The sequence below is a fragment of the Echeneis naucrates genome, chromosome 23, assembly GCF_900963305.1.
Source record: "Echeneis naucrates chromosome 23, fEcheNa1.1, whole genome shotgun sequence".
NCBI classification, from domain to species: domain Eukaryota; kingdom Metazoa; phylum Chordata; class Actinopteri; order Carangiformes; family Echeneidae; genus Echeneis; species Echeneis naucrates.
The window spans coordinates 8429773-8440353 of NC_042533.1; the positions used below are offsets into that span (position 1 = coordinate 8429773).

The window sequence follows — 10581 nt, forward strand, 5'->3', positions numbered from 1 at the left end:
AAACTAGCATACCGACACGTACGATATACAGAAGTTCTCTGTCCAACCCTGGCATCACAGTTGGGTCAAATATTACACTGTCCCTGTCGAAATTCATCACTGCTCTCATAGGAAGTTGCCAAAGTGATCTGGTTTTCACTGGTGAGGATGTAAAAAAAAAAAAGGGGGGGGCATTAGATAATAGGAGACAAATCTAAAAAAATATAAGTAACATAAAACCAACTTAAATAATACACAAAAATGAAGACAACCATCCTTGTTCATTTCATTGCTAAATGCAGGATATATTATACACTTTCCCACTCTGAGTTCAATTCTACCGTGGTAGAGTTTGTTCAGCTGAATTCAACGGCAAACAGGGAAGAGCAATGAGAAAATCATCCAACAGTTATTTATCTTATGTTATTTATTGTTTCAACCCTGACGTGACTAAAACGTCTAATTTGTGTCTTCTCTTACAGATGTAACAGATGCGGCAGGGGTCTATGAAAAGACCCAATGATCAACTCTTTTTCTGTGAAACAGCTTCAAATGTGGCATCACAGCAAAACAAATGCAGGAGAGATGCATGATGTAGGATTTTAACAAATGACTCAGTGTGAAAAGAGTTAAGATGGACAATCTCTTATTTTCGGGTCCCTGTATCTGCTTCCCAGAGTCAATTATATACACATGGACTTGTGGTTGGTTTAAATTCCCGCTCTTACAATGCACAGAGCCAGCAGCACCAAAGACACCAGGCTTAGAGTTGGCGTGGCTGTAGATGCTTTACCTGCAGAGGCAGAAAAATCACAAGTTAAAAAAAAAAAAAAACCCCACAAGGATAAAAAAAAAAAAAAAACTAAAAACGTCTCATCCATTGCTAAACTTTTTTTGGTCTTACCCTTGATACTGATCTTTCTGATTGGACCATCTCCACCTTCATAACGGCCACGCACCATCAGCTCATAGTCGCCAACTTGAGGCATGGGGAAGTCCATGAAGTGCCAACCAGTAATATAAACTTTCCCATATATATATCCCGTCTTTCTGAACATGACCTATGAAACAAAAGAAAACAAAAACTAGTGAGGTCAACATTTCTGTTACTGCCTCAGAGAGCTCTGAATTAGTCCAAGATTTAATTAAAAAAATGTAACTATGAGGCTCAATACTTTCCAAAGCCAAGTAAAAAATATCCTGCCTTGTAGTAGAGTGGGAAGGAAACATTGCCAAACCAGTCATACTGGATATGATCCCACCACACATACAGCCACTTCCCTGTCCAGGAGATATAGCGCCACATTCTGGGAGGATCTGGTGGTGCTGTAGATAAAATGTTTAATCAGTATCATTATTGTCATAGTCATAATAAGATCACTTTCATTGCATTTGCAAATTGTTTCGAGTACTGGCTCTCACGTGGTCTCTTTGTAAACATCTCACAATGTTCACCAGGTGGGCCGAGGCCAGCTCCATTGAAGGCACGGACCTCGATGAGGTAGTGGGAGTCAGGCAGCATGTTCTCCAGCCTGGTCTGATTGACCGAGGCGGGAACAAATATACGGTTGGCTCCTGGCTCTGGGTCATCATACTTTCTCCAGTATTTGACCTGGTGAGCAAGAAACCAGCTTTTTCAACCCATTTGTGATTTTTTTTTTTTTTTTTTCCTGGCCATAATTTGTTCTTTATGTCTCCTTTCTCAGTTTAGCAAGTCATCTCTTAAATGAATCCAGTTTCCTTGTAACTGTATCAATTCATTTTTGCACTACATTCAGTTTGTTGTTCGTGGTCTTTCATCTTTTTTTTTTCTGATTTGCAATTAGAAAAATTACCTGGTATCCCTCAATGTACTGCTGCAGGCCTGTGCCAGTGTCCACCACTGGCAACCACCACACCAGAGCTTCAGTGGAGGACACTGGCCGAGCATACACGTCTGTTGGAGGCTCTGTAGGTACTGCAAATGGATGAGGATGGAAAACAGAAAGTTGGTCAACAGGTTTAGTGTCATTTTCACTTTTCAGGGAAATTTGTGGATTTTCAAGCCTGTTTCAAAACAAATAGAAATAAATGAAATCCTCACCATCTCGTGGGTAATAGATGACCTTGGTAAGGCTGTACGGTCCATCCCCCTTCACATTAAATGTCTTCACCTTGACCTGAAACTCTCGCACCTGGAAATCTTCCTCTGTGGGAATAAAGTATGTGTCTTTGTGCACATAACGCCTCGTCTCTGGGTCTGAGATGGTTTCATACCACCAGTCATAAGCATCGTGAGGCTTGAATGCAACAATGTAACCAAACTTCTTGCCGTAGAAATACCAGGGCTGCACAGGCTGAGTGGAGAGTGGAGATATTGAAAGAGAAGGATTGTTTCCATGTACAGTATGCTAAAGTCAGATTCACATAAGTCTGGAATGAGGTAAGGGCTTACTTACTGTCCATGTGATGACAATCTCACCATTTCTACCTCCATAACCTGCTACATCAGTCGGCGCTGTCACTGGAGCTGAGAATTACATAATCAATTATCAGTGTTATTATTTAATTATCTTTTCTCCACAACTAAAAAAAATTATAAATTGTGATTCTGTGCTTACGAGCATCCCAGGTTTTGATCTTGAGGGAGGGAATACTGGCTTCTCCAGAACCATACTCATTGGTGGCAATGATCCTGAACTGATACTCCATCCATGGGTAGAGGTCTGTCACCTCCGCCCTCTCCACACTGCCGTCAAGAACGGTTGGAGCTGAGGGACACATGAAGGGCACCCCGAGTGAAATGATATGTTAAACCTTCAATTGCATTTCTTGCTTTTTGTGTCGGGACAGTGTAATAAGAAACTCCTTCTATCCACATCCCTGGGATGATGAAGTCATGTCAGGATAGGTTTATCAAACCCGGAGTAAGTTGGCCCCCTGCTGTTGGACAGCAGTACTCACAGGTGCTGGCGTTCCTCCAGTCATCTTCATACAGTGCCCAGTAGTGCCTGGTCTGAATGGTGTAGTAGAGTATGGGGCTATTATGCTCCGCCCCTTTACTCCACAAAAGCTTCACCCATGTGTCCCCGATTTCCTCCACTCGAATAACACCAGGGGGCCCAGGAACACCTGAATTAGTGTGGAAAGATGGATAGAAAGTAGGGAATAGAATGGGGGTGGTGCATTTATAGCAGCTATTTTTAACAAGATGAGCATTTCAATCCAAAGCACCTAAAAAATGCTAATTTTAGGTCTGTAATCGAACTGAGGCAACCCATATTGGTACTGACCTACAACCTTGAGGTCAGCATATGCTGTATCATTGTCCACAACGGTCTGAGCTGTGCAGGTGTAGCGACCCTCGTGCCAAATCTGAGCGTTCTTTATTCTAAGGTCACCGTTACCATCTTCATTCTGGAAATCATTGGATTAAAAGAAAGAGAAAGAAGGGGGAGATAGAGAAAAGTAGTTGACAAATAATGAGACATCTGTAAGATCTAAAATGAGGTCGGGATAAAGCTTGAGCCTACCATAACACGCTCATAGTGTTGCCACTCAGCGTTAAAGTCGATGATTCTGAAGTCGATGGCCCAGATGAATGTGATGTCCAGCATGGGGTCGTATGTCGCAGAGCAACTCAGAACGACCTCATCACCGACTTTCACCTCGCTGTCTTCAGGAGCCACTGTGATGCTTGTTGCCTCTAGGTAATAATAACAAGAAGCGCCTTCATTCACATTGTCTCTGTCTTCAGAGTTCAAAAATGATTGTAGTCAAACGGACCGTGGCTCATGTCACGTTAAATGTTAACTACATTTCAATGTGTCGATGAGATAAGAAATTAGTGCTGTATATACAAACGTGCATTGACCTGTGATGGTGAGATAACCAGAGCTGTTGGCCTTTCCTCTGTCATTCTCAGCGAAGCAGATGTAGGTGCCCTCATCATTCTTGGTGGCATTGAGGATCTCCAGACTTCCATCAAAGTTAATGGAAATGCTAAAAACAAAGATAATTAATGAAGCTAAGCTGCTTGTTAGCAGGCTGGTGGTTGATGCACTGTTTTCAGTGTTGCTGTGTTGCGGACTGTGCTGACCGTGAGTTGTTGAAGAGCAGCTCTTTGTCTTTTGTCCAGGTGTAACGAGGTCGAGGAGCAGCTCGTGGTTTACATTCGATCACCACACGTCCATCTTTAGCTCCGAGAAGCTGCTTCTTCACGGGGTTAAATTCAAACGTTGGCGCACAGGCTGGAAGGAGATTAAATCATTTTTGATGTTCAAGAACTTTTTTCATTCAGTCAGGATCGATGGATGAAAACCCTGTTTTGTCTTCTCATACAGTTTTGTGAGGACTCACCAATGACTCGCAGCTCAGCGTTGGCATATTTGATCCCCCAGTAGTTCTCAGCAATGCATTGGTACATTCCTGAGTCATCAAAAGTCAGGCTGGAAAACTTCAGCTCACCTTTACCGTACTAGGGGGTTGAAAAGTAAACAACACAGACACATAGAACCCAAATGCACATTCAGTCATTTCAAATACACACAAAAAGGCAATTAGTAACGGTGGGTGTGAACATGTTTGAGTTTCTACCATATATCCGTCTTTGTACCAGCGGATGAAGGGGAATGGCTTCCCTGACGCCACGCAGCGCATGGTGTGCTCTGAGCCGATGTCGATCTGAGTGTTGTTGATAGTTTCAGCCCACTCTGGGGCAGCTGAGAGTACATCATGGAAATGCGATTAAATAATATCTTGAAATGTATTCTACTTATTTGTGTTTTGATAATATTGGTGCTTTCTGGGGCTGTATAATATTACTATTTTTATAGAAGACAATTAATGCGATGACTTAAAAATATAGCTATTTATATAGCTATAAATTATAGCTCTAGTCTTCAACAGGTTTTGCACAGTTTGCTGGGCAGTCGAATGTTGGTGAAGTTCACTCCAATAACTTACACTCCACGTAGACCCACGCCTTGTACCAGTCTTTCCCTTTTGTGTTAATGGCTTCACACTCGTACCCTCCCACATCTTCATACTGTATATTGTACAAATGAAGCACGGCTCCTGATTCGCTGATCTCATGATTTGCTGGGAGGTCTGTGGCATCCACCTTCCTCCAGACAATGTGAGGGATGGGGCTGAATGGACACACAAACAGTTTGCTGTTATGATAAAGTAGCATTAAAGGAACTGTACACAATACTCGTGACATAAATATAACATACTTCATCAACCCTTAAATTCCTGAATGAATAAAAAAAACATACTTTCCCAGAGCAAAGCACTCCAATGTGATATTCGAGGCGAGCATGGCAGTAGTGTCTGGGAATTTCACCTTGATATCCGCTGGGTACTTCCTTTCCTCACCTGAGGCAGAAAAAAAATAAATAAATCATAAATTCCATTCAAAATACGGACGTGCATACTTTTTCCATGCACAGCTCACCCTCGACAGGGGGTAAAGGGATGAGGGGGATGAACTTGGAGAAGACACTCTTCCCGATGATAGGACTGGAAACATAACAGGAGTAGTTTCCTGCATCCTGAGCTTCCACCTTAGAGATGTACAGGTTGCCTGTCCTCTGTGAGACAAACCTGCGGCGGTCTGTGTGCAGGAAAACTGGGAACTCATTGTAGATCCAGCGGTAGGTCACCGCCTCTGAAAAAAGAAAGAAGACAAATGTGTCAGAGCATGTTTTTGTAAATATGCAGTTTGTAGAACTGAGGACGACTTTAATTAATCTGTTGTGAATTACATTATTATTTATTTATTTTTGTTTTATACATTTAGTTTTTCTCACTCCTAAATTTGCATGCATTTGTAACATGTGCATACCGGGCCAGGCTTTTGGAGGATCACACAGGAGAACAGCCCCCTGTCCTTCTTTGACATACACCGGTTCTCTCTCCTCATCTGAAAACTCCTCCAAAGCTAAACAGCAGAGGAGGCAGAACAATGACCAACACCAAATGAAAAGCATAACTGCATGTATATGGCGCGTATTGGCGAGAATTAGCCACAGCAGCAGGGTTTTATTCACTCACATCCAAACCTGACCCTGGCCTCCTTGCTGATGACTGTGCCATAGATGTTGGTGGCCACGCACATGTACGTCCCTGCGTGCTTCTGTTTGGGATTATTGATGACCAGGTTGCCCCCCACCAGGCTATAGTGCTCATCTGGCTGCTCCATCAGCTTGATCTCCCAGGTGCCATGACGCCACCTAGCAGTGGCACGTGAAATCAAACCATGCCAGGTTAAATTACATAAGCATCTACGTAAATAAGGCACAGTATATCATGGCCTAGAGCGAGTGTGACTAACCTGTATAAAGCTGGCGGGTTTGCCCGTGCCCTGCAGTTCATGGAGATTCTCTCGTCTGGTGACCCCTCAGTATAAACCACATCCACAGGTTCCTCCTCAAAGATGGGACCATAACCAGTTGCATCCTCTGACAAAGTTAGCAGAACAATTGGTGGTTATACCATTAAAAAAAAAAAAAAAAAAAGGTTAACCTTGGACCACATGGTACATGTGCAGCATGATCTTAACTCACCTCCAAAAATTCTGGGCTCACCAAACAAAACCGCCACTGCAGAGTACAAAAATTATTAATATATCAGCTGCTTGCGTAAAAAGTTCACACTTTATTCACGACATTACTTTGAGCTAACATGCGTTATATATTCAGGTATGACTGTGTGTCTTGCCTGTGAGGGAGACGGTGGAGGAGAGAGCCAGGAGCAGTAAAGCAGTAGAGGCCATGTTGGCCAGCTGATGAACTTACTGCAGCCACTTCAGTGAGGACAGTGGACAGAGGGACGCGTACAAAAAGCCGATGAACAGGACATGAACTGGAGACACAGAAACAGATTTTTTTTTGTAGAATATCATGCAATGTTTTTGTTTTAACATGTTCTATCTTTGCTGTGTCAACAATGTATAATCAAATATATTCAAAATGCAATATGACCAAGTTCAATATTCAAATGGAGCTGAAAAAATAAAAAAAATCAATCTCAGGAGCTTCAATATGTACATGCATACAAATTATGATATTGTAATAAAATTGCAGCATATGCCAACATAATTGCAATATGATATGGTGAAGTCCTTCTTTCCAACCCAGGAATTGAATTAGAACTGCCTGGACTCTGCCTGTGCACATAAATGATTAAGAACGTGAGTGACTCAGCAGAGCAAATAGAGTGAAGAGAGTGTGTTCACATCAGATCCAACTGCAGGGACACACAAGTCTGTGCTGCATGTGCGCACGCTAAAGCTGTAAAGAAAACACGAGGTAGGTCTGAGGCACCTCAGCAGCTCCTACTGTGCCTCAGACAGGAGGGGATTCAGAGAGAGGATGTGACCAAAGCTGCTTAAGTTCTTTTATGTGCTTTAAAATACAAATTAATTTAGATTTTCGCACATTGTAGCCATCACATGTTTTCCATTTCATGTCCAATATGACATTAACCCATTGTCCCAAATCCACATTTCCAACGGTATGGATATTGTTTTAGCCTAAACAATACACTCTATAGATTAGCATGTTGTACATATTCCATAATAAACAGAAGCTGATCCTCAGGGTTAGCTCAGAATTCATCAAATGCCTGAAACTGTACGGAGTGCTCGCATCAAAATATCTGTTAGAGAAACAACACGTAGTTATAATCATATACTTTCCTTAAGAATTGTTGAGACCTGCAAGCATTCAAATAATCTAAAGGTCTGCATTACTTCAGAAGACTAATGCCACATGCTTATCATATGCTTATCATGCATATCAAGGTTGATTCCAAAATGTGAAAACTTCATCAACTATTGTAGTCATCTACAGTAGCCATCACACCTGACAAATGCAGCCAAATTCTCATGGCCCTTTACTGAGCTGTTCTGGGTATGAGAAGAACGAAGGAAAGAAGGAAATGGAGGAATGAATGAGAAGGGTAAAGATAGGAAGAACAAGCAGGCCCCTCCCATGTGCCTCTGGAGCCATGTCTGTTTTAGCTTCTCTGCAGCACTGAGCCCTCCTGTGCACTCCTGATGACTCAACACTATTCCCGCATACAATGGCCGTCGATTGCTACAGCTATACCACATTCCAAAGCTGTATTTGGCTTTGAAAGAGAGTCAAAGCACCCGAAAGTGAGTCCCAGCTGACATCTGCAACATCCAAAAGACACATGAGGGAGGGGCTGACACATTGTGATGAAGTACCTAATTCAAATCAAAATGACTTCCATGACAGGGCTGAACAGGTCATAGTGGCAGCAATCTGTTCTACCACTAATACTGATCAATTCATCAGGATGCGTTTTCCTCCCTTTCCTCTGGCAGTAATCCCATCGCAGATCCTCTCTGGATAGACAAGCAAAATTTAGGTCAGGACACATATTAAGCCCCGCGTCTTAGTGACTGTCTGAATAATCATGTTTGCTGTAGCTTTGTGGCTGAAGTCATGTTTAAAAAAGAGCGTATTCCCGTTATTATTGTTTGTTTTATTTTTTTGGTAAGGATTGTTATGTTAGTGTAGAAATACATTTTATCGGTTTCACTGGATGTGCTGCTTCCAGATTTCTGTCCTAGATCACAAAAACTCATGAGAAAATGCAGAACCAGCAGCAGGCCTTGTGTTCAGGATGTAGGGGGCAGGGAGGGAGGGTGGGTAATGGAAAGGAGGCGATTTTATCAGATGAAGGGCATTGTCCAGGTCCATGTCATCTGCTCCTATTGTTTCCTTTCACAAACGCAACACAGATTCTGTGTATTTTCAAGATGAATTTGTAACCTAAAACAATTCTGAAGTTGATATTGACAATGTGGATTTTCATCACATTAACTTCAGCTTAATCCAAAATATTCTGAACTGACTGAAATTAGTTATTTTATCTAGACTCAGTATCTATAGGTTTGCTGATTGCCCAGTTCTTTGTACAGACTGACTCATACAGGAGTTGCTCTCTCTGCCATAGAGGACAGTTAGTCCTTTACTAAAGAGATGACATCTCTTAGCGCCCTTGACGCACACAGCAGCTTTCTGAAAACCTCCCTGCACCCACAGAGACACTTTCCTGTCCTGCAAAACTGCAAAGAAGGTAAAAACATTTCTTTTTTTTTTTTTTTTTAATTAAATCAGAGATCACTCTTTCCACTTGTCTCCAAAAAAGCGCCCATCCGCTCAGAGTAAACTGCGCAGCCTCTTACATCACTTCACCCCAGTGACGCCTGAGCGGCACCGGTAATTCTCCGCTCTGCATTGCGGTACCCAAATGCCGGGCCAATTCTGCAGCTCAGAGCCCGACACCATCCTCTTAGTCCAGACATCAGAGCCAACCCGCTCCGGCCGTGCACCCACCCCGCCGTCAGTTGCAGCTCTTACCTTTGTGGGCAGAATGGGGGGAATTTTCAGCTCACTGTCCTCATGGCACACCTGGACCCGGACCGCATCGTCCCGCAGCCCGTCGCCTCCTCCTCCTCCTCTTCCTCCGCCTCCAACACCCAGCTGGAGCGTCCCGTTCGGCTCAACTTTTCTATTGGAGGAAAAAGGATGAGCGGCACCTCGGGGTGGCGGGGAGGACGCGCCGTGATTGGTCCGCCGGAGGAGGAGGATGGGAGGTGGTGCGATCATCGTGCTACTGCGCATCACAGACAGAAGAGACAGTCAGTCATCATGGCAGCATTTCTTAAGAATAAGTCCACATCATGCGCAGCGCATGCGTGCTGAAGGTTGGCTTCAGGATCAACAGTTTCTACAGCACAACTTTCTGTTTATCAGCAGTCCGGTGATATCGTTAAAACAGAAAGTCCTGAAATGAAAACACATTCAAATATGCAGTGAAATCCTCCCAGCCAGCAGAGGAGAGTAGAAGTAGATGAGGATGAGCCTCTGTAGGTTTATCGCTTATTTATTCCTAGTCTCTCTAATTTACAAGCCTTTACTTGACACTAGATGGAGCCACACACACTTGCTTGCCGGTACCGGTTGCAAATCAAAACAGGACAGATTTGAAATCCTGAAACCAACATTTATTTCATTTTTTAAACTTCATTTAAAATACAAAATATTTCGCAATATTATACTGTAGATTAAACCATTTTGACAGCCTTTCATGCTTCTCATGTAGCTTCAACATTAACCAGAATGTCAGATTATATCATATACTGTATATCCTACTGTACTTAACCAGTCACTAGAACAATGTCTCCGGGGTATTCACACTCCACTGTGCCAGTCCACTAATCCGTCTGTATGCTCCAAATTACAGTTTTGTTTCTTTTTTAAGCGCACACTCTTAAAAAAGATGCATCAGTTTCAAGAATTCTAGTTGAGAACAACAGCTTCCCAGCATGCTGTGTTCAGATGCTGCTCATTGTCCTAAATTAGAGTCATGAATTCATTTGAAAGGATAAATCCCGTTTAAGCGCGTGCAATTTTTTAAATATATATATTAAAAAAAAAAGGTACAGAAAAAGGTGCATGACCAGTCAGAAAAACAATACAGGTGTCACAAGAGCTCAGTCACAAGTTAAATAATCTCCTTTGATACCTGATAGGCTAAAAGTTTGAGCAAATTCACGTGACAAGTTAGAAAAAAAAAAAAAAA

General features: G+C 42.6%; 1 protein-coding gene across 1 annotated transcript; it reads right to left on the reverse strand.

Moving 5' to 3' along the window:
- Positions 1 to 157: 157 nt before the first annotated feature.
- Positions 158 to 9432, reverse strand: cntn1b (contactin 1b). Its single transcript, XM_029494773.1, has 24 exons — positions 9357 to 9432; positions 6682 to 6825; positions 6528 to 6563; positions 6296 to 6422; positions 6016 to 6194; positions 5807 to 5902; positions 5417 to 5629; positions 5238 to 5337; positions 4924 to 5108; positions 4555 to 4679; positions 4318 to 4435; positions 4058 to 4208; positions 3833 to 3960; positions 3492 to 3664; positions 3252 to 3375; positions 2923 to 3090; positions 2580 to 2729; positions 2418 to 2488; positions 2063 to 2315; positions 1815 to 1936; positions 1402 to 1591; positions 1184 to 1305; positions 884 to 1040; positions 158 to 772 (listed from the first exon to the last, which is right to left on the reverse strand). The coding sequence occupies exons 2-24, from the start codon at positions 6734 to 6736 to the stop codon at positions 690 to 692; spliced, it is 3126 nt and encodes a 1041-aa protein (XP_029350633.1). The 5' UTR covers positions 6737 to 6825; positions 9357 to 9432; the 3' UTR covers positions 158 to 689.
- Positions 9433 to 10581: the final 1149 nt, after the last annotated feature.

Excerpts from the sequence above, each read along its gene's own strand:
- cntn1b (XM_029494773.1), bottom strand. The coding sequence starts at position 6,736 with ATGGCCTCTACTGCTTTACTGCTCCTGGCTCTCTCCTCCACCGTCTCC. Across the intron at positions 1,592-1,814 it reads AGTACATTGAGGGATACCAG|GTCAAATACTGGAGAAAGTA; the intron begins GTAATTTTTCTA and ends CTTGCTCACCAG. Across the intron at positions 773-883 it reads CAGAAAGATCAGTATCAAGG|GTAAAGCATCTACAGCCACG; the intron begins GTAAGACCAAAA and ends CTGCCTCTGCAG.